Below are 27,495 nucleotides of genomic sequence, written 5' to 3' on the forward strand. Positions count from 1 at the left end.
GACTCCAGAGCCTCTCCTCTCCACCACTGTTAGCAGTTTACAAACATGCATTCTGACATACTCTGGAATCTGTTGTTATTAAAAAGCTAAAATGAGTAAACTTAGGCAACATCAACTTATGTTTCCTCACCTGGCCTCCATGTTCCCAACCACACGCAGATAGTTCTTGTGCCGACGAATTCGACGCTGCACCTCATGAAACAGGTAACGAAGCTGCATAAAGATGACCAAGCTAGCCATGGATAACCAGATGTTGCCAAATAACTTAGAAAGAAAGAGAGTAAAATACACGGTAAAAGTGAACATGAACTTGCTAGTGATGAAGGCGCAGTATGCAGCAGAAGCTCTTCACTGTTGGCGATGGTGAACTGCAATATTTTTCAGAAAGGAAATACACAGATGTATCTCATTACTCTAAACAAGGCATATCCTCGTCTGCCTAGGTGCTCCACTGCCAGTCATCTTTCCTGAGAAACTCATCAGAAATGGAAAAGCTTTATGCAAAAAGATGTCTATCCATGAAATTATAAAAGAGAAAATATGAAAATGAACAAAATGTCCAGCAGAAGAACAGTTAGGTTGTAAACTTATATAATGTAAAATTATATACTCATTAATTACATTTATTTATATTATACAACTACATATTACACTATTATATTTGTATATGTAACAGTTCTGAAGGTCAATTATGGGAAGACTATATTAGATAAATAAAAAAAAGCAAGATATAACTAATTTTATCAAACTAATACATGATAAAAAATATGTAAAAATGTGAAATAGCAAACAACCGAATATAATCTAAATAACCCACTGTGAGATGTGGTTTATTAAATCATGGTACAGCTATCTGAAGACATTTTTATCCTGAAAGTATTAAAACGGCTTAGAAGAACTGATGCTAGCATAGGAAAATGTTCATAATACATTTTTAAAACTATATGTCTATATGTCTAAAATATCTCAATTTATGAAGGTATGTACTCAAATACATAAAAAGAAAACTGTTAAAAGAAGCAGTTAAACACAACAAAATCTTCAGGAAACAAGCATGAGGAAAAAAATTAAAATTTAAAAAAAGAAGACAAAAAAATCTTAAGAGTTATCTTTGGCCATTTGTCCCCTTTTTGAGGGGGGAGGGAGGCTTTTTTTTTTTGAGATGGAGTCTCACCCTGTCGCCCAGGCTAGAGTGCACTGGTGCGATCTCGGCTCACTGCAACCTTCATCTCCCAGGTTTAAGCAATTCTCTGCCTCAGCCTCCCCAGTAGCTGGGATTATAGACGTGAGCCACCACGTCCGGCCGAGCCTCTTTTTTTAAAAAAAAGAATTACATGCTTTCTTTAAAAAGTATGTTTTCAAAGTTTCTTTCAAAAAGCAGACTTAGAAATATGCCATGTCTAGCCCAATAATTTTTAAATGATACTTACTGGGCTTATAATTTAAATAAACTGCCCACCAACTATTTTAATTCTCACCATTACTAGATCACTGAAAGGCCAACCAATGAAGCAGATCTATGACACTGTAACTTCTAACATATCAAAGTAAAATGTAAACAATGATGGTAGTAGGAATGTAGGAATTAAGTATAAAGACTTTTTTTAATTACAAAGATGGAAAATGTATGAATCCATGAAGTAGCTAACACTGCAGGAATTCCCATTACCACCTACAAAGTAACTGCTAAATATTTAAAGCCATAGAAACTGGGGAAAGGCAGCTCCTTACTTTCATGCTAAAAGAATAATCTATTGACTTGGTCAGCAGAGTTAACTAAGTCTCCCAGGACAACAAACACCTCCTGAGTTAGGCACCAGCCAAAGCAATTCCACGGCACTGCCTTACACCCAGTGGCAAAAAGAGGGAGGGTTTGCAGCCACATTCATTTTTAGTCTTTTAAGTAGTCCATCCGCATCTTATTCCTAAAGTTTCATTTTTTAATAAAGAAACCATTACTGTTCCTGATTCTGAAAGGCTTGCCCTCTGTTAGAGCTTCTTCTGAGGAAACTTACCAACATGTGAATATGGTGCATGAGGTCCAGGGACAGGAGAGTGAGCTCCATGACGAAGTCTGTGTAATAGACGTACGTCCCCTTTCCTTCCCACGTCCCTTCGTGATTGAGGTCCCAGAGGTGAATTACGTATCTGTAATGAAGAGAGAAAACACCTTAGTAATTTACTGTTACAACTGAATTTGGTTTAATCATACTGTAATTTAGTCAGATTTTTATATATTTCATACCTGCTACATCTTAAAATCAACTGTATGAGTAGGCCTCAATCACCTCCCTCTCCAGTTTCACTCACCGTAAAATCACATGTGCAGTCCTCACTGTCACAAGAAGAGACTATAAAAAAGGATATTTTCTTTTTAGTAAAATTTAGCGTTGCTCAGACCAAACTTATTTTTATAAAATGATAAAAGACAAACATTTCTCAGTTCAATTAAAAAGCAGATTGTTCAAGTTTACCCATTATTTTATTTTCTCTGCTTCAAAGTTCCATAAAATATTTTTATGACATAGAAACTCAACTTTTATTGAGGAAAAGTCCTGTTAATAAGTGACAACCAATTACACCTATCCCCTGGGAATCCCCCTACAATCTTGAGGTTTATCCTGGTAGTTTGACCATCAATTCTATTTCACACAGCATTAAGTCACTATCACTGATTACTCAGAAGGGTGATGCTGTAACTCCAAGTATAGTTCAGGTACTGCTATCGTAGACATGAGGACCTGCTCTCTCCCTAGTGCTTTGTGCACTCCCTTTGTCCACCAGCAGAAAAAAGAATGAAAGCAAGCAAAAGCAAAATAAGGCCAGCCACATCACACCTTTAATCCCAGCACTTTGGGAGACCAAGGCAGGAGGATTGCTCAAGCTCAGGAGTTCAAAACCAGCCTGGGCAACATGGTGAAATCCCATCTCTACAAAAAAATACAAAAATTAGATGGACATGGGGGCACGTGCCGGTAGTCCCAGTTACTTGGGAGGGTGAGGTGAGAGGATGGATTGAGCTTGGGAGGTGGAGGCTGCAGTAAGCAGAAATTGCACCACAGCACTCCAGCCTGGGTGACAGAGCCAGACCCTAGACTCTGTCAAAAGCAAAAGAAGAGAAGAGAAGAGAAGTGAAGAGAAGTGAAGAGAAGAGAAGAGAAGAGAAGAGAAGAGAAGAGAAGAGAGAAGAGAGAAGAGAGAAGAGAAGAGAGAGGGGAGAGGGGGAAGGGGAGAAGGGGAAGGGGGGAGGGGAGGGGCAGACAAAATAAGCCTCTTGTGACTTTTTTTGTTTTTTTTTTTTTGTAGAGACAAGGTCTTTCTATGTTGGCTAGGCTGGTCTTGAAGGGTATTTTTTATTATAGAAATTGATGGCCAGGCACAGTGGCTAACACCTGTAATCCCAGCACTTTGGGAGGTCAAGGCAGGCCGATTGCTTGATCTCAGGAGTTCAAGACCAGCCTGGTAACACGGCAAAACCCCATCTCTACAAAAAAATCAAAAATTGGCCTGGCATGGTGGTTCATGCCTGTGGCCCCAGCTACTGGGGAGACTAAAAAGGGAGGATCACTTGAGCCCACAAGGTGGAAGTTGCAGTGAGCCGAGATCGCACCACTGCACTCCAGACTGGGCAACAGAGTGAGACCTTGTCTCAAAAAATATATATATATATTTTTCATTAAGAAAAAAGTCCTCGGCCGGGCGCGGTGGCTCAAGCCTGTAATCCCAGCACTTTGGGAGGCCGAGACGGGTGGATCACGAGGTCAGGAGATCGAGACCATCCTGGCTAACACGGTGAAACCCCGTCTCTACTAAAAATACAAAAAAAAACTAGCCGGGCGAGGTGGCGGGCGCCTGTAGTCCCAGCTACTTGGGAGGCTGAGCCAGGAGAATGGCGTGAACCCGGGAGGCGGAGCTTGCAGTGAGCTGAGATCCAGCCACTGCACTCCAGCCTGGGCGACAGAGCGAGACTCCATCTCAAAAAAAAAAAAAAAAAAAAAAAAAGAACAAAGTCCTCTTAATCTAGTAGAATAAAACTATTACATTGTTTATGTTTTAGATTAAATTCCCATTTGTAAGTGAAAAATATTTTACAGGAGAAACACTATGAATATAAGAAATTATTTAGTTTAAAATATCAAATCTGTAATATGATAAATTATCTTAAAAGAATAAACACTAACAAGCTAAAATAAAAGTATATACTATAGTATGATCTGACAGGCCTAAGTTAATTGGGTTTATTTTTAGGTATATCCTTTTCAAAGTTTGGACTAATATTAGCTGAAAGTTAGAGAACCAAAAGAAGGCAAATGTAAGTAGCATTCTAACTGTGCTTTGCAATATAATATACCTAAAGCAATAAGTCATTATAAATAGATTTTTCAACAGGTTTTGTGTCAAGATGAAATACAGTTGCATATTTTTAAAATACAGAAAGTATTCACCTAAGATTACATATCCTAGTGTTTATATTAGGACTATTGTATTTTAATTATATTATAATATGATAATTAACATTATATATTTAAATGTTCCTTTTCTAATTTTACTTACACTACTAAATGTACTCCAAAATGAATGCTGTCAAACAGAAATAAACTTTAACTCTGCTCTACCAAATTCCCAATTAGTAGTTCACATTTAGTAAGTGTTTTGACATTAGCCAATTAGCTTCAGTTTATCTAATATCTCATTTTTTAATTAACAATACTAATTATGGGTATTTTGCCTTTGGACTAAGGAAAAAGCAAATACAGCCATTAAATATAAGGACATACAAAGAATTTTTGTTTTGTTTTTTTTTGAGACGGAGTCTCGCTCTGTCACCCAGGCTGGAGTGCAGTGGCGTGATCTTGGCTCACTGCAACCTCTTCCTCCTGGGTTCAAGCAATTCTCCTGCCTCAGCTTCCCGAGCACGTGGGACTACAGACGTGCGCCACCATGCCCAACTAATTTTTTTTTTTGTATTTTTAGTAGAGATGGGATTTCACAATATTGGCCAGGCTGGAGAATTTTTATTTCTACTGAACAGAAATTGGTATTTTCAGAAAGGTTTAAAAGAGTAAAAAATTTTTAAATCTTAAAGTATTCATGAATAGACCAGATTTTTCCTTCAAAATTTACATATTCATCATTTTGTAAAATCTTTATCCCCTATGTAAAGAAAGAATTACATAAAATACCACACAAAAGCATTCAGTACCAGTACCCAGCACACAAAAAGGAACTGAAATGCTTGTTAAAATGAAAGACCAAATATCCATCTGTCATTTCCTGGGTGAAAATAACCTGTCAAACATCCAGCTTCCTTGAAAACAGACAGAAACACAATCTGAGAAAGTCCTGCGTCCAGCATCTCACCTCTGCAGCCATGAAAGCCAAGGTGTGCATTCCGTGGGTGTAGCCGGTGATGCAGCAGACGGCCGCCAGTCCACAGCAAGAAAGCAGCATGGCAACCAACAGGGACAGGACTCGACCGTGGCTGCTCATTGGCGTGGTGGGCGAGAAGGAAAGCTGAAATGCACACAGTGGGAAACTGCTCATTCTTCTTCATGGAAGTGTTAAACTTCACTGAGAAATTCAAGGTCCATCTTGGCTTCTCTACTTAGGGTTCTGTGCTAAGCACAGAAAAGCATCCCACTACTATACGGTCCTATTCTACAATAACCCAAATATGAGCATGAGCTGATATTTAGAGATCCCTGTCATATAATATACTGAATATAACAATATGCATTATATTTTTATCCCTTACTCTCAAGGATCCTCCTAGCACTGGGATTATAAACCCCTAGAAGCAATGTTCTGAGGGTATACAACTCTCTCCTCTCACCTTCAACAGGACTCAGGACATGCCTGTTCTGTTGTATTTCTTTCTTAATCTTGCTCTAGTCCTCCTCTCTGAAACTGGCATTCCCAGTCTATTAGGGCTAGAACAACTGAAATGCAATCCAGGCGCAGATTTACCACTATTACAATGTGATGTCAGCACTATGCAAAGAGAGGCAACTGTCTGAAAAGAAGGCCTGGAGCTGTAACTCCTGAGGTCGCAGGCGGAGATTAAAAAAACCAGTTTGGGAGGTTAGAAGTTCCTGTTTGTGGCTTCAAATGAGGGTTGAATGTGAAAGAAATAAAGGTTTGAGAGTGAGATTAACTCACACCAAGGTGCAAGGTCCATGTGGACTGGGTAAAGACAGGGAAAAACACGGCCCTGGAGTGGGTTTAACTGAGGGGCAGCATTGTGGGTGCACATTTATCTGGGACTCATGAGACTACTTCAGGTCACTAATGGGTGGGGGTTCACCCATACAGCTATGATCTGAAACCAAGTGACAGATCTTGTACCAGACACAAAAGGATTCACTTCTGCAACCAAGGAAGCTAAGGGAACTAATTCAGTCCTGGCCCGGGGTGGAAAGAGTATAAACTAGTCAGAAAGAAGAGCTCCAGGAACCAGGGTAAGCTGGGGGAGACAGAAGGAGACTGGAACAGAAAATATCTAGAAAAGACCAGATTTTATTGTTTATGTATCAAGGTTTCCTTGCACTGTGAACAAAACAGTCTGCATAGGTGAAGTGACCCCACGTGAGCTGTAATGTAAACACTATGGGATTGGGAAGAAAGCTCACCAGGAGACTACGATTCTGCATCTCTTGGCTGCTGTAGAAAGTTCTTCAAGAAACAGGCAATGGGGGCCTGATCTAGAAGTCTTCCCAGGAGAGCCACCTTGACCATGCCTGCTGTGGCTCATTCACGTTACACAATTCAAAGCTGGCAAACGTGTGACTAAGCAAGCAAAAAGCTTGGCTAAAAACTCACATATTCAAATCGATCCTTGCAGAGCTGAACCATCAGGTGCAGAAAGACAAGTCCGGCAAACCAGAGGCACCACATGACCACCTCTTCCACTGTTTGGACATTCAGCACACCAAAGATGAAAATGAACTTGTAGAAAATAAAATTCCAAAATTTGTCTTTGAGATGCTAAAAAAGAAAAATGTTTATGAAGGTGAGTACTATCACACCTACCCCATTTGAGGGAAGTTACCATAACAAAAGCTGGTTTCTATGGAAGATGTATTCCACACTTGGCTTTCTAACACTTGTCCTCAAGAAAACAGAAGAAAAAACAAAAAGCAGCCATCTGAACAGAGGTAAGACACCCAGAAAGTAATCTATAAACTCTGGACTATAACCCTAAATCAATTATGGTATGTTAGCTATTCAAAGGATAGTGATATGAGTTTAGTAACTTATGTATTAAGAAATAGGCCCAACGCAGTGGCTCATATCTGTAATCCCAGCACTTTTGGAGGCCGAGGCAGGTGGACAGCTTGAGCTCAAGAGTTTGAGATCAGCCTGGGCAACATGGTGAAAACCCATCTCTACCAAAAAAAAACAAAAAAACAAAAATTAGCTGGGAGTGGTGGTGCATACCTGTAGTCCCAGGCCTACTCAGGAGGCTAAGGTGGGAGGATTGCTTGAGCCCAGGAGGTCAAGGCTACAGTGAGCCATCATCATGCCACTGCACTCCAGCCTGGGCGACAGAGCAAGACCATCTCTCAAAAAAAAGAAAAAAATGCTTACATTTTTAATGCACAATGAAAAAGAATGGTAAGGGCTATCATTTTTACTACTTCTACCTTCCAGATTCTCACACAATAGAAAAGATTAGACTTTTTTAAAAAAATTACTAAATTAAAAAATAACACAATCACTTGCCAGCCCATAATAAATGGGGCATAAAAAGGACAAAGAAAACAAAAAATGATGCCTTACCATTTTTATGAATTTTCCTGTCTTTTCCCTATGTGCAAGACACATTAATTTTTGCACAATGCTTTCTTTCACCTATCGTATTGTGAGAACCTTACCAATGTCAATGAATATTCTCTGAATATACCAATATACCGTTTTAATGGCTAAAGATGGACACTGAAACTGTTTTAAAATTTTCACCATTCAAAGAAACATTACAATGAGGGCCAGGCGTGGTGGCTCACACACAAAATCCCAGCGTTTTGGGAGGCCAGGGCAGGCGGATCACTTAAGCCCAGGAGTTCGAGACCAGCCTGGGTAACATGGCAAAATCCTGTCTCTACTAAAAATACAAAAATTAGCTGAGCAGTGGCACATGCCTGTAATCCCAGCTACTCAGGAGGCTGAGGCACGAGAATTGCTTGAACCTGGGAGGTGGAGGTTGCAGGGAGCCATGATCGTGCCACTGCACTCCAGCCTGGGCAACAGAGTGAGACTCTGTCTCAAAAAAAAAAAAAAAAAAAAAAGAAAAAATTGTGCTGAATATTTTTGTATGTATCTTTGTATGAGTTACTTCAGCACTGTCAAATCAAAAATTGCAAATGTTTTTATGGTTTATAGTAAAATCTACCTAACTTCCAAATCAGTCCTGTAAGTATATATTCTCATGGGCAGTGTGTATGCATATTTGCTTTACTGTACTCTTTTACACAGAGGGCTTCCAGTTTTAACAATCTTCACTAACCCTGAAATAGGAGAGAATAAGGAGGGTCTAGTTCACCCCACATGTTAAAATAGACTATCAAGCCGTCTAGGGGGCTCAGGGAGAACTGAGTGAAGAGGATAATTATGGAAGCATGATTCTAAGTGCGTATATATATATGTGTGTATATATATATATATATATATTTTTTTTTTTTTTTTAAAGAGACAGGGTCTCACTCTGTCATCCTGGCTGGAGTACAGTGGCCCAGTCATAGCTCACTGCAGCCCCAATCTCCTGGGCTCAAGTGATCCTCCCACCTCAGCCTCCTGAGTAGCTGGGATTACAGGCACATGACATCATGGCTAATGTTTTTTATATATATATTTTACAGAGATGGGGCCTCCCTCTGTTGCCAAGGCTGGTCTCAAACTCCTGGGCTCAAGTGATCCCACCTTTGTCTCCCAAAAGAATGCTTTTATATGTAATTTGGAACCATGTAATTGTTTCAGAAATTCAAAAAATAAACAGAAAAAAGCAAAATGTACTACAAATTAATAATGTGACTCCTTAAAGATTTTGAGAACTTAAACGCACTGTACTCTGACCAGACATCTTTCGTAGAGAACAAAATAAAGTGGAAAAAACTCATAGACTATGCCCTAACTCGATCCACCAAAAGGGCAGAGACACCCCAGTAACAATGAGCACACTCAGTCAGTATACAACTTGGCTTCTAAATATCATTGCCCAATAACATGAACTAGGAATCACTGGTGAATGTCTGTTTCCAGACCTGATGCAGGAAAAGTACAAGGTGAACTTAGGACATTTTGTGCCCTGGTTTTGAATGATACTGCCACTTGGCTCTGCCATTTAGTTTCTGTGTGACCTTGGGAAAGTCACTTAACATCCCTGTGCTTTAGTTTCCTCATCTATACAATAGGTCTTACAATAACAGCATATACCTCATAGAATTTTTGGGGGAATTATACATAATATATGTGAAATGGTTAGACAAGTGCCATACTAGGCACTAAGCACTTAAAAAAAAAAAATCAAAAAGCTTCCTTGCTCTAAACCTCCACTTAACATTTTAATCATTTTAGATATTCGATGTCTTTGCCTCTAGCATTACTCTATTTCTAGAACTTTAAGCACCCACAGAGCAAACCCATGTCAATCCTAGGGATTTCTAACTCAAAATGGTTCCTAATTGATGCTACTGGATGACATTAAACATCAAATAAACCAACATAGAACAGCAGGGAAGATGCGATCGATGCTGAAAAAAACAAAAGTGGAGCTGGATAAGAAATATGCTCATTAGGCCTGGCGCGGTGGCTCAAGCCTGTAATCCCAGCACTTTGGGAGGCCGAGACGGGCGGATCACGAGGTCAGGAGATCGAGGCCATCCTGGCTAACACGGTGAAACCCCGTCTCTACTAAAAAATACAAAAAAAAAAACTAGCTGGGCGAGGTGACAGGCGCCTGTAATCCCAGCTACTCGGGAGGGAGAATGGCGTAAACCCGGGAGGCGGAGCTTGCAGTGAGCCGAGATCGCACCACTGCACTCCAGCCCGGGCGACAGAGCAAGACTCCGTCTCAAAAAAATAAATAAATAAATAAATAAATAGGCTCATTATAATTACCTCTGGATCTAGTAAAAAAAAATCTCTAAAATACTCCAAGGTTATACTTTCTATAAATTTCAACCTGATAGAACTAACCTTTTAGGGAAAAGCAAGTATATAAAGCCCACTGGTGCCAGATCAATCCACCAAGTCTGCCTGGCCTGACCAATTTCTGGTCTACAAATAAAAAATTTGAAGAAAAACTTGAAGAAGTATCAAAAGAAGCATTTAAGCCAGTAGAAGTGGCTCACACCTGTAATTCCAGCACTTTGGGAGGCTGAGGCGGGCGGATCATTTGAACTCAACAGTTCGAGACCAACCTGGGCAGCATGATGAAATTCTGTCTCTACAAATACCAAAACAATTAGCCGGGTGTGGCACATGCCTGTAGTCTCACTCAGGTACTCAGGAGGCTGAGATGGGAGGAGACTGCTTGAGCCCAGGAGGTTGAGACCGCAGTGAGCAGAGATCACACCACTGCACTCCAGCCTGGGTAACAGAGCAAGACACTGTCTCCAAAAAAAAAAAAAAAAAAAAAAAAAAAAAGACAGCATTTAGAACCTATCTGGGAGACCTCTAGAGTTGATACTGGAGAAAGTACTGAATACTAACTAATGAAAAATCTCTGGGAATACAAAACAGTCCTGTTCACAATGACATTCAAGGGCTCAACCACCAAGTAATACATGTCAGCTCTAAACCAGGTCTTCAGTTGATTTTATAAAAGGAAATTTGGGTTGAAAAGGGTAGGTAAGGAAAGAATGGAACATTCTGAATACAAAGTAAAGCTGCTGTTGTGCTTTTCATGTAGTAGGTTCCTGTGTCTTATCACTGGGATAAGATAGAATAAAACACAGTTTTGTTCTTATGTTGTGATTTTGAAGGCCAGTTCTAAATTCTTACTTTAAAACATACCATGCCAGGCACGGTGGCTCACGCCTGTAATCCCAGCACTTTGGGAGGCCAAGGCAGGCGGATCACCTGAGGTCAGGAGTTTGAGACCAGTCTGGCCAACATGGCAAAACCCTGTCTCTACTAAAAATACATGGATTAGCTGTGGTGCACACCTGTATTCCCAGCTACTTGGGAGGCTGAGGCAGGAGAAGTGCTTGAACCCGGGAGGCAGAAGTTGCAGTAAGCTGAGATTGAGCCACTGCACTCCAGCCTGGGTGACAGAGCAAGACTCCATCTCAAAAAAAAAAAAAAAAAAAAAAAAAAAAATCTACACCCTACCCACTCAAATCCTCAGGGAACTGCCAATCTATACGGTATGCTTGTGGCATAATTCTTCATTGAAAGCGTTCCCTGCCTGTTCTGAGTCACTTTCCAGTTTCAGACAATCTCACCCAAAACAAGAACAAATCTCCTAATTTTATGCTTTTAGAATTCTTAATTCACCTTCCCACAGAGAAAATTGTCCTGGTAAATTCTTTTGGAAAAGAACCCACATTCTACAGAGTGACATTTATGATCATTCAAAATCAAACAAATCTAGGCTTCTCTAAAAACGACATTCCTAAAAATCATGAAGAAAAACAGCCATAAAAAACAATATTGGGACAACTTGGCTGCACTGAATATGAACTGTGGATTAGACAAAGTATTTTTTCAATGTTAAATTTCCTAATTTTAATCACTGTGCTGTAAAAATGCCTTTGCTCTTAGAAAATGCAAACTGAAGTATTGAGGGGTAAAGGGGTAATGATGTCCACAACTTACTCTCAAATGAATCAGAACAAAAGTATGTATAAATAAAAAGTGACTATTAAAGCAAATGGAACAAAATATTAACAACAGGCGAATCTGGATAAAGGGTATATAGGAGTTTTCTGTAGTATTCATGGAACTTTTCCACACATCTGAAATCATAAGAAATACAAAGTTTAAAAAAAAATCTAGTCACAAGAATCCATCCTTTCAGTGTAGCCTTACCTGTCTCTCACTTACTCGAAGAGGGCCAAACACGATACACTGGATGAGCTTTGCCACCAACATCAAAACACAGCAAGCAGTATTTACTAGAACCTGTAAACAAATCGGAGAAAGGAAGTTTATTTCTTCCTGCTGAAAAATAAAAGCAGCTCTAAAAATCTCATATTAGGAATTCAGCCATCATTTCCAGTGACTGAGCCTTTCTGGTTCTCTCCCAATGCAAGATAAGTAATATCTGAAAAGGCACACTGTTCTGGGCAGTGGGTGTTAGGGGTAAGGATTGGGAAGAGAGGCACCAGCTTACCAACTAAGTCACAGCTCTTCTTCCAATATGCACCCTCCAGCAGGCCACCTTATCTTTCATCCTTAACTGAATTGTATGTATACTTTGTACTCTTTGTGCAAAACTACATGAACCTTGTAAACTGCAGGTCCTTCCCAAGTACCTCATTTCCAACATTATTTTGATAGCCTTAAAGAAAACTGTTCTAGAAATTGAAGTTACCATGAATAGTAAAATCCAGCAGGCAGAGATTCTACCCTGCCAAACAAATAGGAGGCAGGGGTAGGAGTGTGGATGGTCACAAAAAAAGTCTCATCATGAGAAACTAATAACCAAAAAATATAACAGAGAGAATATTTTAACATTTATTGGAATGGAAAAATCTTTCAACCAAAAGATAAATGTGCTCCATGCTTGGTGTTGGCTTTGAAGTAAAGCTTCTGTGGCACTGCAGTGGGGTGGAATGGGGAAAACAGAAGGAAAAGAAAACTGGTGAGAGGGGCTAAGAGATGAAAGGCAACCTGGGGATACCAATGCAAAACTAAGGCCTTCTTCAACAGTCTATGAGAAAACTTAAAAAACAAAACAAAACAAAATAAAACCCTAAATGATGAATATCCTTACACCTAAACACCAAATCTTAATGCTTACAAAATGGAAGAGTTGGCTGTCTCCAACCCAGAGATTACTGTGGGGTATCACATTACTCTGAATGACTCCAAAAAGCCAAAAGGACCTTGATAAAAACAGTACAGATGACTTGTTGAGAGCAAATGAAAAGGAACTCCAATTCAATGTAAAGCTGCTTCTGCCTCTGATTCACTACATTTACCATATTACCCTTGCCAAGTCATTCTTCCCTCTACTTTTAAAAGCAAATGATAATTTTAAAGAAGAAAGAAAGGGGACAGAAGAGAGTAATTTAAGAAAGCAAGATCCCGAGGCCGGGCGCGGTGGCTCAAGCCTGTAATCCCAGCACTTTGGGAGGCCGAGACGAGAGGATCATGAGGTCAGGAGATCGAGACCATCCTGGCTAACATGGTGAAACCCCGTCCTACTAAAAAATACAAAAAAAAAAACTAGGCCGGGCGCGGTGGCTCAAGCCTGTAATCCCAGCACTTTGGGAGGCCGAGATGGGCGGATCACGAGGTCAGGAGATCGAGAGACGATCCCGGCTAACACGGTGAAACCCCGTCTCTACTAAAAAATACAAAAAAATAGCCGGGCGAGGTGGCCGGCGCCTGTAGTCCCAGTTACGCGGGAGGCTGAGGCAGGAGAATGGCGTAAACCCGGGAGGCGGAGCTTGCAGTGAGCTGAGATCCGGCCACTGCACTCCAGCCTGGGTGACAGAGCAAGACTCCGTCTCAAAAAAAAAAAAAAAAAAAAAAAAAAAAAACTAGCCAGGTGAGGTGGCGGGCGCCTGTAGTCCCAGCCACTCGGGAGGCTGAGGCAGGAGAATGGCGTAAACCCGGGAGGCGGAGCTTGCAGTGAGCCGAGATTCGGTCACTGCACTCCAGCCTGGGTGACAGAGCAAGACTCCACCTCAAAAAAAAAAAAAAAAGAAAGCAAGATCCCTGAGATCACCTCAGGGTCTGTTTAGTACCTCACACCATCCCTCCCTTGGGAGAACAGTTAAGGGCAGCCCTGATTCATTACAAATGATTAAATTTAGTTCTATTCTGTCTGCCTAATGGGCCAAAGTATGTAATATATTTTTAATGGATTGAAACAAAAATAGTTCTGCTGAAAAAATAAACTGTTTTAGTACTTAAATCCTTCAAACAACCAGGAACAAAAGCTGAAACTAGTTGCCCCAAATATCCTAATTTGTGTAACAGGCCAATTCAAAATGGTCCAGATCACCAGGAGCGTGGTGGCTCACACTTGTAATCCGGGCACTTTGGGAGACCAAGGTGGGAGGACTGCTTGAGGTCAGAAGTTTGAGACCAGCCTGGAACACACAGCAAAACCTTGCCCCTACTGAAAAATATATAAAATTTTTAAAAAAGAAAAAACAATTCAGGTAACTTGAAATGTTCATTTTTAAGGTGATGAAATAGATGCTAAAGAGACTCACCTTCATTGTGATCTAACCAGTCAATCTCAGCCACATTAACTAAGAGAAATGTTGTAAGACAAAACCACAACCCCTCATGTCACATCCCCTAGACAAACATGCCCCAGCTTTATTACGACGCAATTTCTTAAAAGAATTCTTCCTGTTTTTACATGTAGTCATACGAATTTAAAAAATAAATGCAACACATTTAGCACTTGTTCGAGGCATGTGGGAAATCAGAAAAATGATGGAACTCTGAACCCTAAACTCAAAGAACTTTTAGAATCTACAAGAGATAGAACATGGTAAGCAGTTTAACAGAAGGCCAAGCAGGCTACCATGAGAGTAATGATGGAGAAAAAAAACAAATTTAGGGGCACTTAAACATTTCTCTATTGAAAACAGCACTGTCACACACATCTCAAGTTATCAAACAAAAAAAGTATTATTTACTATTTCTCAAACTCTTTAAATAAAAGTCTATTTTTTTTTCTGACAGTCTCACTCTGTTGCCCAAACTAAAGCACAATGGCGCAATCTCCGCTCACTGCAACCTCCGCCTTCCAGGTTCAAGCTATTCTCCTGTCTCAGTCTCCCAAGTAGCTGGGATTACAGGTGTGAGCTACCACACTAATTTTTGTATTTTTTTGTAGAGACATGGTTTCACCATGCTGCCCGGGCTGGTCTCGAACTCCTGGGCTCAAGTGATCCATCTGCCTCGGCCTCCCAAAGGACTGGGATTACAGGCATGAGCCACTGTACCCAGCCTAAATAAGTCTTTGAATTCAAATAAGGTATAAAAAATGTGTATCTTTAATTTATCAAAAAAAAAAAAAAAGTAAAAGTCTCTTATAATCCCATCACCCATAGACAACCACTTCCTATTTTAATTTAAATGAAGATTTGAAAATTAACATGGCTAAGCAGGAAAAAAAAAAAAGCTTGAGTATACTGATACTAAAAAGGGAATTTATGTAAAAAGGAGAAAAGCTGTTGTGAACTTTGTAACCAAAGCTACAAAGGATTGAAAGCAACTGAAAATTATTTTAAGATTATAAACAAAGTTTTTTAAAACACCTTAATGATTATTAATAACATTACATGTCTATTTATAGAAAAATGCCTTAATTATAATGATTATATGTTAATTACAAATACTGACCAGGCACAGTAGCTTACACCTATAATCCCAGCACTTTGGGAGGCCAAGGTCGGGGGATTGCTTGAACTCAGGAGTTCAAGACCAGCCTGGCCAACATAGTGAAACCTCATCTCTACAAAAGATACAAAAATTAGCCAGGTGGGATGGTGTGCACCTGTAGTCCCAGCTACTGAGGAGGCTGAGGTGGGAGGATCTCTTGAGCCCAGGAGGTCAAGGCTGCAGTGAACTGTGATTGCACCACTGCACTGGGCAACAGTGCAGCCTGGGCAACAGAGTGAGACCTTGCCTCAAATAAATAAATAAATAAATAATATTGTGTTATACATATAACTTCTCAACTTCAGTTAACAAAGGCTTGAAAAACTGTAAATACAACTGAGCACCCCTAATGCAAAAATCCAAAATCTGAAACGCTCCAAAATCCAAAACTTTCTGAGCACCAACATGGTGTCATAAGGGGAAAATTCCACACCTGACCTCATGTAATGAGTCACAGTCAAAATGCAGACTTACAAGAGGTTACTGAGTGTCCCTAAGGGAAAAATGAAACTGCCTTCAGGGTATGTGTATGAGGTGCATATGAAACAGAGGAATTTCACATTTACATTTGGGTCTCATCCCCAAAATATCTCATTATGTATATGCAAATATTCCAAAATCCAGGAAAGAAATCCCAAATCTAAAACTTCTGGTCCCAAGCATTTTGGATAAAGTATTCTCAACCTATACTGAAAGAAACTTAACTGGAGCATTCCTTATTTAAAAGCAAATCCCATTGGCTCATGTCTATAATCCCAGCACTTTGGAAGGTCAAGGTGGGTGGGTTGCTTGACTTCAGGAGTTCGAGACCAGACTGAACAACATGGTGAAACCCAATCTCTACTAAAAACACAAAAAACGTAGCTGGGCATGCTGGTGTGTGCCTGTAGTCCCAGCTACTTGGGAGGCTAAGATGGGAGAATCACCCTAGACACAGGGAGGTCGAGGCTGCAATAAACCAAAATCACACCACTGTACTCCAGCCTGGGCAATCGGAGTGACATTGATTAAAAAAAAAAAAAAAAAAACTGCTTAAAAAGTAAACTAAAATAAATAAAATAAATCCCTGGGTCAGGTGCAGTAGAACATGCCTGTAATCCCAGCACTCAGGGAGGCAGATGAGGGAGAATCACGAGGTCAGGAGTTCGAGACCAGCCTGGCCAACATGGTGAAACCCCATCTCTACTAAAAATATAAAAATTAGCCAGGGGTGGTGGTGCTCACCTGTAATCCCAGCTACTCAGGAGGCTGAGGCAGGAGAATCACTTGAACCCGGGAGGCGGAGGTTGCAGTGAGCTGAGATCGTGCCACTGCACACCAGCCTAGGTGAGAGTGAGACTCCATCTCAAAAAAAAAAAAAAAAGAAAAAGAAATCCGGGGTCAGGCGCGGTGGCTCACGCCTGTAATCCCAGCACTTTAAGAGGCCGAGGCCGGCGGATCACGAGGTCAGGACATCGAGACCATCCTGGTTAACACGGTGAAACCCCATCTCTACTAAAAATACAAAAAATTAGCCGGGCTCAGTGGTGGGCGCCTGTAGTTCCAGCTACTCAGGAGGCTGAGGCAGGAGAATGGCATGAACCCGGGAGGCAGAGCTTGCAGTGAACCGAGATCGTGCCACCGCACCCCAGCCTGGGCAACAGAGCGAGACTCCGTCTCAAAAAAAAAAAAAAAAGGAAATAATATGTGCACATACATGTTTGTATAATATGTAAGTGTGAACTGTCAAGGACTTGATCAATTTGGGTATTTCTTAGTCTCCTACTTAACACCAGCACTTACTACAAGAATCTGATAATTGCCATTTCTGGAAGAGAGAAGCAGGTAACAGGGAGAGAGCGAGAGATCTACTTTTCACTGCATATCACTTCTGTACCCCTTAACTTTTTTTTTTTTTTAAATTTTAGACGGAGTTTCACTGTGTCGTCCAGGCTGGACGGCAGTGGCGCGATCTCAGCTCACTGCAACTTCCACCTCCCAGGTTCAAGCAATTCTCCTGCCTCAGCTTCCCAAGTAGCTGGGATTACCGGCACCTGTTACCATGCCTGGCTAATTTTTGTATTTTTAGTAGAGATGGGTTTCCCCATGTTGGCCAGGCTGGTCTCTATCTCCTGACCTCAGGTGATCCTCCCGCCTCGGCCTCCCAAAGTGCTGGGATTACAGGCGTGAGCCACCATGCCGGGCCTGTACCCCTTAACTTTTGTACCCTGAGCATGCATTATCTATTTTTTTAAAATTTTTTTAAAGTTTAGAATCTACTAAACTAACCTGACTAGTTCTACAATTCCACATTATTTTTCTCACCATATGAGTAACAAACCAAAACAAGTTTGCCTGTTACAGCACAATATTTCAACTATGGCTGGGCGTGGTGGCTCATGCTTGTAATCTCAGCACTTTGGGAGGCCAAGGTGGGTGGATCACCTGAGGTCAGCAGTTCAAGACCAGCCTGGCCAACATGGTGAAACCCTGTCTCTACTAAAAATAGAAAAAATTAGCTGGGCATGGTGGCGCACTCCTGTAATCTCAGCTACTTGGGTGGCTGAGGCAGGAGAATCGCTTGAACCCAGGAGTCGGAGGTTGCAGTGAGCCGAGATCATGCCATTGCACTCTAGCCTAGGTAACAAAGAAAGACTCTTGTCTCAAAAAAAAAAAAAAAAATTCAACTATATTAAAACACTTCAGAATGTTTCTCATAGCTATAGTGCTGTCAAAGCTTCAAATCATTTTTTAAAAATTCACCAAATGCCTTTTTTTTTTCCAGTCTACACAAAATAAAAACAAGTTTTACTTGTCCCTGTTTAGAGTGTAGCAGGTCAGGCAGCAGTGATCCCAGCAACTCTGACTTACTCAAGGCTCAAAATTAATTCCCTTCACTCCAAGGCCCAGGAGGAAAATGTCCCCTCCAGAATGGTTCTTACTCTTCCACTGGAGAAAACAGAAACTAAATTATAAAATAGTTAGGCCTGACTGTGAGGAAAAGAGAGGAAGGTGCATTTATCACCATGTAACCCTACAGGTGTTTTTGACCCTGTAAAATGTTGGCCACCAATGGGGGCTTATTTATGAGCTTGCAAAGACACGGGATTAAACTACCAGGAACTGTTTCCAAGACACGGTCAACCTGGATATTTTTTAAGACACCTGCCTACACCAGCACCACTCCCCCACACCCCCTACCATTTGGTGGTTTCCTCCCTTTAAGGACAATCCACGTACTGTTACCTCTCTGCAGGCTCCCAGAGACAAACACATTATACAAACATGCACACACTCCCCCCCCTCATCACATAGATGATGACTGTGTTCCTCCTTTAACAATACTAGGGAAATAGATGACAGTCCACATGCAAAGCACACCTAGGAGGTGATCAAATAGTAGTCCCCTTCTCCCTTACCCAGAAGGCATTCCTTTTATTTTTAATTTATCTAGGCTCACATCCAATTATTCACAAGTTTAGTGTTTTTTCCTTCAGCTGCCCCAACACTTCTGGAGCTAACATTTTTTCCTCATATACCTTGAAATAGTCAACTCATAGAGACTCATACCTAGGAAGTCACTTTCAGCTCTTTTGTTTTTTTTTTTTCTTGTAGAGCAGGGGATCTCACTATGTTGCCCAGACTCCTGGGCAGCTCCTGGGCAACTCCTGACCTCAAGCAATCCCCCCACCTCCTGCCTCAGCCTCCACCTCCCAAACTGCTGAGACTGCTGGTGTCAGCCACTGAACCCAGCCCTTAAGTGTTATAATAATATGAAAATAGGCTCTTTAAAATAGGAGTCAGCCAATTTTTCTCTAACGTACTCTCAGACAGTGAATATTTTAGGCTCTGGAACTTCCTTAATTTATTTAATTTGTTTTACAACCCTTTAAAAATATAAAAAACATTCTTAGCTGTTAAGACAAAAATAGGCCTAGTCAAATAGGCCGCGAGTTTGCCAATCCCTGTTCTAAATGGTCAATTCACTTTTATCCACTTTTATTTGTAGTTATTTTTCCCTTTGAGAGTTCTATTTAAATGATATTATTTGCACAATTAATCAGAACCTTGACACTAGTTTCATATTTCTATCTCTCCATTTGCATATCTTGCTCTTAGAATTTTAGAAGCAGATATTTAAGAAAGCAGAAAAGGGAACTAATAAAAGTAATAAGTAAGAATTAAAAAATGAAAAAGCCAAAACACCTGAACAATCCAAAACCATGCTAGAAGGGACCAAGAGGGAGCTGAATAGAAGCATTATCTGAGCAATGTAAAATAGCCCAGAAATGAGTAACAAAATAAAAACTCATCTGAAATCAAACTTTAGGGTGGAAGTTTTAGAAAGACAAGGGGAAACAAAAGGTCAGGTCAAACCCACATATCTGTTAGTGTAAAAACCCAGAAGCCTCCTCCCAAATCCGTTCTCAATGTCATGTATGAGGGCCACCTGGAGAGGCCCCCTTGGGAGGAGGAAGTTATAGGTCACTAGATCTCCCGTCCTCTTCCCACTCTACATAACTCTATCTTCCACACTGCTCCCAGACTATCTTCTGAAAGAAATCATGACAGCACCCCTATTCCTCCATGCCCCACCCCCACTTAAGCCCCAATACTGTCCACACTTGGTAGAGCAAGCAAGGTCAAGGTTACATGACACCATACTCCAGCCTCTTCCTAGGTTAGTTTTTCAACCACTAGTGTCCCTCAGATCACCTAGGGCATTCATTAAAATGAAGATTCCAAGGCTCCACCCTTCTCTCTGAAATGGATCCCCAGGGAAACTACACTTTACAAGTACCCCAGATGACCACATACCAGGCTGCCAGAGGTCCACACTTTGAGAAAGAAACCTTCAAAGGGGTTGCTCACCTCCTCCTCTCACAGCAGAGGCACCTGCCCCACCTCCTTCACCCCCCAGTCTCCTCTTCACCTTCTCAACCTCCCTCTTAAACCAGAAGATTCAACAGATTTTTTATTTAACAGCCCAGCTTCCAGACCACCCTGCCTGTGCCCAGCACTGTCCTCCCCCAGCCAGACCGAGCTCCACATGCTGGTTTCTTTATCTGGAATACCCATTGCTGCTGGTTGAGACCCTTCCCACCTTCCAAGATGGTTCAAACACCACCTTCCACGAACCCTTCCCTAGGCACAATTCCTTTCTTTTTCCTCCAAACTCTGCTGCATTTTATTTATCTATTATCACCTGTAAAATTGTGCCATATTACTGAGGGTAGGGGAAAGTGTTGTTCACAGATATGCCCTCCAGAGTGCCCAAAATAACACCTTCAAAAGGTTTTAAATTGAGTTTGTTCATGAAAAACCTCCTGTGATGCTATCAGACCGATATTATTCTAAACTGTGCTCCACAAAGATAAGTTTTAGGAACTGCAATATGTTAAACAATATCTAGCAGGACTTGCACTGGCAGAAGGATCAGTCTTTGTTTTGTCTTACTTGGCCTTGGCAGGCAGTGTTTGTGAAAAAGTTGAATCCGAATTCAACAGAACTAGGGGAGGATCCAGTTGACAAAGGCACCACCACATAGGGTATTCACTCAACAATCTTATCTGTCCCACCACTGGGGAAGGCTTTTGAGATTGTCACTTCTACTCAGCTGCTAAAGCAGAAACTACATAAACACTGAGTGATGAGACAAACTCACAGTGAGCACATGGAGGCTCTGAGAAACCAAAGCAGGCCAAAATAAACACGTGGAAATAAACACCCAGAGGAAAGATGGAGGAAAAACAGCACTAGGATCAACTGAGAAATGAAAATATCATCAGCAGAGAGTAAGAAGTGATAAACTTGCCAGAGGTAAGACCTCTACTGAAAATGCTGGAAGAAAAGGAAATTTCCTAAAAAGTAATCATCATCACAGAAAAATCAACAGCCTTTTATGTAATGTTTTCTGAAGAGGTATTAACCTTAGAATCTGAACATGGCTTTTATCAAAAGAAAGTCCTGCGGGGGAAAATCCATTAAATAATGCCAAGGTTGTTATATAAATAAAATAAGGGTTCCTTCTCAAAGGCTTATTTATATCTCAGACTTAAAAAATATCAAAGACTACATTATAATCTTAACATATGGCAAAAACACTCTCTATATCACTTTAAGTTGTTTACCTGCTAACTCAAATGCAAAATCAGATTTGAAATTAAGCAAGAGATGTGGGTGAGTTCTTTCTCTTCTCCCTTCTTTGGGTCTGTAAAGTTCAGTTTTACACAGCAGTAGACAAACAGGAACTTCACCCTTCACTGCCTTCTACTGAACTCTCCATCAGAAGGACCAGGAGACTTAATCCACAGCCCACAGAGTCCATAAATCCCACCGCTTCCTGATGAAGCACAGTGGGACTAATTATAACAAATGAGTTGCATATCATCCTGTCAACTTGGAATATTAATCTCTCAGTCATTTACAGCCTACTTTCAACCCCAAATGGGAACTTGGAAGGAGACAAAATACAAGAAGCCATATTAAATCCAAGTGAGACTTTAAATCCTGGAGAAACTTTTCTGATCACTGTGGGATTTACGTAAGTATTCAAGGCCAAGGTGAAAGCAAAATTCTGTAGCCAAAATATCATTGATCTGCTCAGTCTGAAATTATCTATTCTAATGAAGGAAACCAGCATGTGTGCCTTATCAATGCTGCTTATCTCGCGGGGGCAGACAACCTGGAAACTGCGTTAGAATAGATCCTCAAATAAGAAACATTCAGTTAACATGATGGGCTGCCTCTTGACACTGCGAATGTTTTGCTGTGTTCATACATCAAAGGAAAACTGTCATGAATCATCAGGTAAAGGCAGCAGAAAAGGAAGCACAGTTTGCCTGGTGTTTGTTTCATTAAACAGCTCCCAAAGGGGACAATCGAATACTAACCGGCAAAAAAGTTGTAGGAGACGCCTCTCTCCAACTGGAATGTCCAAAGACATCCAAGTGCTGAAAATTCCCCCATACTCAACGTCTGAATTCTCCCCTCTGCCCTCTCCTTTTCGTCGGAAGAAAACCCGCTAACAACAATCCCATGCTTGACCAAGTGGGAAAAGCTTTCAACTTCCCTCTACTTTGTCCAACCCTAGGGATAACGCACTCCCAGATCCCGACCTCCCCTTGAACCTGCCCTCTGAGATCTTAGTCTAGTTTCTCCCGAGGGTCCCCAGCCCCTTCCTCCCCACTGCCCTTTAACCCCTTCCCCTGCCCTGGGCCCCGTCCGCACCCCAACGCAGACCCTCGCCCGCCGCCTCCCCGACTCCCTTCCCGGAGCCCCCAACGCTGCCCTGCCCCTCGGGGCCTCCTCCTCGCAACTCCACATGATGTTCCTCCCGCCCGCGGTTCCCCCCCGCTGCCCCCCAGCGCCTCACCACTCTACCTAGGCAGCGCTCCCGCAGGCAAGGCCGCGCCCCCCAGGCGCTTGCCCTCCGGGGTCCCTGGCGCAGGGGCCCCTTGGCCCACCACGCCCCCCGCGGATAAAGGGTGACGCAGCGGACCCCGTCCCTGCCCCGCGGGCCCGGTCGCCTCGCTCACCCACACGAAGAGGCTATCTGAGAGCAGGTACTGGGCCACGTCGCGGGCCCGTGGTCCCCCCGCGCTCGGCCGGGCGGGCGCCGGCGGCTCGGGTTGCAGCGAGGCCGTTAGCTGGTCCGGCTCGCCCGGGCCGACCTCAGGCTGGCTGAGCGCGCGGTAGGCGCTGATTATGGTGCCCAGCAGGGCCAGGCCGCTGAGGCCCGTGTAGGTGCGGAGGCTGGGCCAGGGGAAGCGCTCGAGGAAGAGCAGCGGCATGGCGGCAGCGGCGACCTCCGGTCTCCGGGCCTCCCCGCGCTGCGGCCGGGCCCCTGCCGCGGTCTCGCGAACGGCGCCCACGGGCTCTGGCGTCGCTGTCGCTGCCGCTGCCGCTGCCGCTGCCGCCGCCGCCGCCGCCGCCACGCCGGGCCGGGCCGGGCCGCTCCTGGCTGCTGGCGCCGCTCCGCCCCGCGCTGCTCCCGCTGCTGCCCCTGCCGGCGCGGAAGAGCCTCGGCGGGCTCCGGGCAGGCCACCGCCCCCAGCGGGACGCGGGCGGGACGGGCGCAGGGGCGCGGCCTTCGTCCCCCGCCCCCAGCGGTCGCGCCGCCGCCTAGCGGGCGTAGGCCCAGGCCTCAGGCCCCGGGGGCCGGCACCCAGCATCATCCGCTGCCCGCACCACGGCTCGGCTGGGCCCACGGACACAGAGGGCACCTGCTCCGGCCGCGGCGCGGGCGTCACTCGGGCCCGCAGGCGCTGACGGGCGGGCCGGGCCTCAGGGCGCGGGGGACCCTGGCCACCAGGCCGCTGCCCACTTAACCCCCACCATTAACCCTCTGAAGCTAGTTACCCCCAAGCACTCCTAGGGGCCGAGCAGCTTCCCTGGTGCCCAAAACCCCAGAAGAAAAAATATTAACAGTCTTTCAAGTTTCTGCTGTTTACTAGTAGCCTCCAGCAGAAACTAAAAAATGAACCTGATTTAGCGGGAAATAAAAATGTGTTCCCTCATACACCAGAAGTGAGAATGTCAAATGGTGCGGCTGTCTTGGAAAATAATCTGCCCTTTCCTTAAAGTCAAACAAGAGTGACCATTTGACCCAGTAATTCCAGTCCTCTAAGAAAAGTGGAAACATACCTCCACACAAAACTTGTACACAAATGTTGATACCATTCTAACAACCAAAAGATGGAAACAACGCTAATGTCCATCAAGTGATGAGTAGATAAATGTGATATATCCATACAATGTACTATTCGGTCATAAAAATGAACTACTGATACATGCTACAATAGGGATGAACCTTAAACACGTGCTAAGTCAAAGAAGACAGCCACAAAGGTCCACGTGTTGTGTGATTCCATTGATATGAAATGTCCACAATAGGCAAGTACATATACAGACCCAGAAAGTTGATTAATGGTTGCTTAGGGATGGGAGGAAGAGGGAAGGTAGGGGGTGATAAAGGGCACAGGTTTCTTTTAAGAGACAGGGTCTGTGGCCCAGGCTGGAGTACGTACAGTGGCAGGAGCATGGCTCACTGCATCCTCCACCTTCTGGGCTCAAGAAATCTTCCTGCTTCAGTCTCTCCAGTAGATGGGATTATAGGCATATGCCACCACACGTGGCTAATCCTTAATTTTTGGTAGAGACAGCGTCTTGCTATATTGTCCAGACCTGTCTGTGGCTCCTGAGCCCAAGTGATCCTCCCACCGCGGCTTCGGAAAGTGCAGGGATTACAGGCGTGAGTCACTGGCTGGGACAGGTTTGTTTTCAAAGTGATGAAAATGTAAAATTGAGGTGATGATTGCACAACTCTGAAAAATCATTGAATTGTACACTTTAAATAGTTCTATCTCAATATGTGAATTGTATCTCAATAAGCTGTTACCAAAGGGAAAAAAATGTTACCTTGGGAGTTTTATTCCTTTTGCATCCCCAAGGCCTGTAATACTTCCCAGCCCAGAGTAGGTGCTCTGTAAATATTTGTAGGATTTTCCAAACTTTCTAAAGAAAAGGACCAAATTATCTTTCAAAGTCTTTCTTCATGCCTAATATTCTAAAAGTCTATTAACTATAAAACAAAAGATCTCTCAGGCTTACCATTCCACTTTGGAAATTTTAGAAACATCTTGTTAAAGGGTCTTTGATGAACGTTTAGTTTTACCGGGACAAGGAGAGGTCTTACCTTTGTACACGTGCATTTTTTTAAAACAAGGTCTATATGAATACTAGACTTGAGTTCACTTTGGTTTTTTTCCCACAGCCATGCAATTAAAATGCTACACTTTAAACTTTATCAGTAAAACAAAGGAAAACTTTATTTTGAAAAAATATTGTAATTTTCAGGGAAGTGTTCTACTTTACAGGTCAAGATCTGGGCCATCATAACTTTTAAACCACTAACTGGTAATCTTTATTCAATCCTAGCCACAGTAGTTCTAAACTATCACAAACCAAATTTGTCCTGTCACCCTTACAAACAGGCTGCTCTTAATAGATCTGCCCTTATTAAACTTTTAGAAGCTTGGACTTTCTGAAACTTCACATGAACAGGGGAAGTTAACCCAACTATAAAAGCTTATTTTTTGTTTGCATTTTTAAAGAATGTAAACGGTTTGTGTTTGGATCTTTTACTAGAATTAGTAATTTTTCTACCATTACTTTTTCCTTTCCCACTCCAAGAAGGTACTTTGCACACCCTTGTCTCAAGGAAGGACATTTTGGCAATAACCAAACAAGTCTTCTTAAGTCTTAACCAATACTTCTAGTTCTTGGTAATTGCATCTTACTCCATGAGAGGACCAGGGGAGGAGGCAGGACCCAAAAGGGATGAATGCTTAATGTGCCTGGGGAGACTGAATCAACATACAGGCTACCTGTCAGCTGTGTCCCAAGCCCCAAGTGTGGCGGACTGATGACAGCATCAGACTTTGAGAGGCTGGTCCTGCTTGGACAAGAATCAGTAGAGTCCATGATGAAAGCTCGAGCTTCCTCGTCACCACCACCTTCATTTCAGAATACCACTATGCCTTCTAGATTTGAGACTTCAAATAGCTCCTTCATTTCCATTATGACTGATAGACTGAATTTCCTGCCATCTTTGTGGGATGGTGGTTCTGACTTGGTTTGATTTAAAGGGAATAAAATAATTATTTCAGGCAAATCAGTTTGTGTGGACTAAGATTCATACCTAGATACAATGCTATTTTCATTTTTAAAATATCTCAAGTCCTTTCATATTCATGACTTCATTCACCATCATGTGAGACTGGTTGAGTGGCTTTGTTGTTGCTTAAGATTCTCAAAATCCTAGAAGCTGAACTTCACTATCTAATCCAGTAGCTTTAAATGTATTCCCATGGCATGCTAGTGTTTCATCAGCTGGACCAATATGTTCCACAGCTAAATCTAGCAGAGAGAAAAATAACCAACTCTTCAAGTTTTTAGAGGAAAAACTAAATTAATGGATACATTGCTATTTGTAGCTTTTCTTTCATATTTATTTTTCTTTTTTTTTTTTTTTTTTTTTTTTTTTGAGATGGAGTCTCGCTCTGTCGCCCGGGCTGGAGTGCAGTGGCCGGATCTCAGCTCACTGCAAGCTCCGCCTCCCGGGTTTACGCCATTCTCCTGCCTCAGCCTCCCGAATAGCTGGGACTACAGGCGCCCGCCACCTCGCCCGGCTAGTTTTTTGTATTTTTTTTTAGTAGAGACGGGGTTTCACCGTGTTAGCCAGGATGGTCTCGATCTCCTGACCTCGTGATCCACCCGCCTCGGCCTCCCAGAGTGCTGGGATTACAGGCTTGAGCCACCGCGCCCGGCCTCATATTTATTTTTCATAGACCTCTGGTGCCTGCTATAAAATACACAAGTAGTAAAGTTTTCAGAAAAACCTTTCAATTACTTTCTATCAGGTTTCATTCAAACTTCTGTTCAGATATAAAGGCTGAAAAGGCTATAGTTTTATCAGACACACATATATTCCCATATTTTGGGTAAACTTTCTATTTAACATGACATTGAATTACACAGTATTACATATGCAGCAGGCATAGTGTGTGTCATAGAACATTAAGAATTCCAGGCAAGTTTGAGAAAATAACTAAAGGAGTCAACCCTCTCTTTGCAGATGACGAAACGGCCTCAGTCCCCAATGATATGGACTACACACAGTTAACAACGCAACTTCTAACTTCTGGCCTTCATGTTCCAAATCTAGTGACCCTTTCACACCGCAGGAAACTAAGTCTGCTAAAAACACTACTAACACATAATGGGATGGGTGGGAGTGTGTGGGGCACAAGGCGAGGGCAACATCAATGACCCGGCCATCAGGCCCTTGCTATTATGCTAAGCTGTCTCTTACCTAAAGGACCTCGGCCGCTCACAATGAAGAACCATGCAAGATTTCTACTAGCACAGTAGGGTCAGCAGCCA

The 27,495-nt window shown here is 42.5% G+C and overlaps 1 protein-coding gene across 1 annotated transcript in view; it reads right to left on the reverse strand.

The window, feature by feature from the left end:
- AMFR (autocrine motility factor receptor) overlaps positions 1-23,547 on the reverse strand; it is a 58,076-nt gene extending 34,529 nt beyond the window's left edge. The window contains exons 1-7 of the mRNA XM_005591964.5: positions 23,088-23,547; positions 12,028-12,120; positions 6,820-6,984; positions 5,362-5,514; positions 2,311-2,351; positions 2,016-2,148; positions 131-264 (exon numbers count right to left, since the gene is read on the reverse strand). Coding sequence (XP_005592021.1) covers positions 131-264; positions 2,016-2,148; positions 2,311-2,351; positions 5,362-5,514; positions 6,820-6,984; positions 12,028-12,120; positions 23,088-23,342 — 974 coding nt within the window. The 5' untranslated portion in view covers positions 23,343-23,547. The remainder of the gene's footprint in view (positions 1-130; positions 265-2,015; positions 2,149-2,310; positions 2,352-5,361; positions 5,515-6,819; positions 6,985-12,027; positions 12,121-23,087) is intronic.
- Between the last annotated feature and the right edge of the window lie 3,948 nt (positions 23,548-27,495).

The sequence above is a fragment of the Macaca fascicularis genome, chromosome 20 (genome assembly GCF_037993035.2).
Source record: "Macaca fascicularis isolate 582-1 chromosome 20, T2T-MFA8v1.1".
In the NCBI taxonomy this organism is placed as follows: domain Eukaryota; kingdom Metazoa; phylum Chordata; class Mammalia; order Primates; family Cercopithecidae; genus Macaca; species Macaca fascicularis.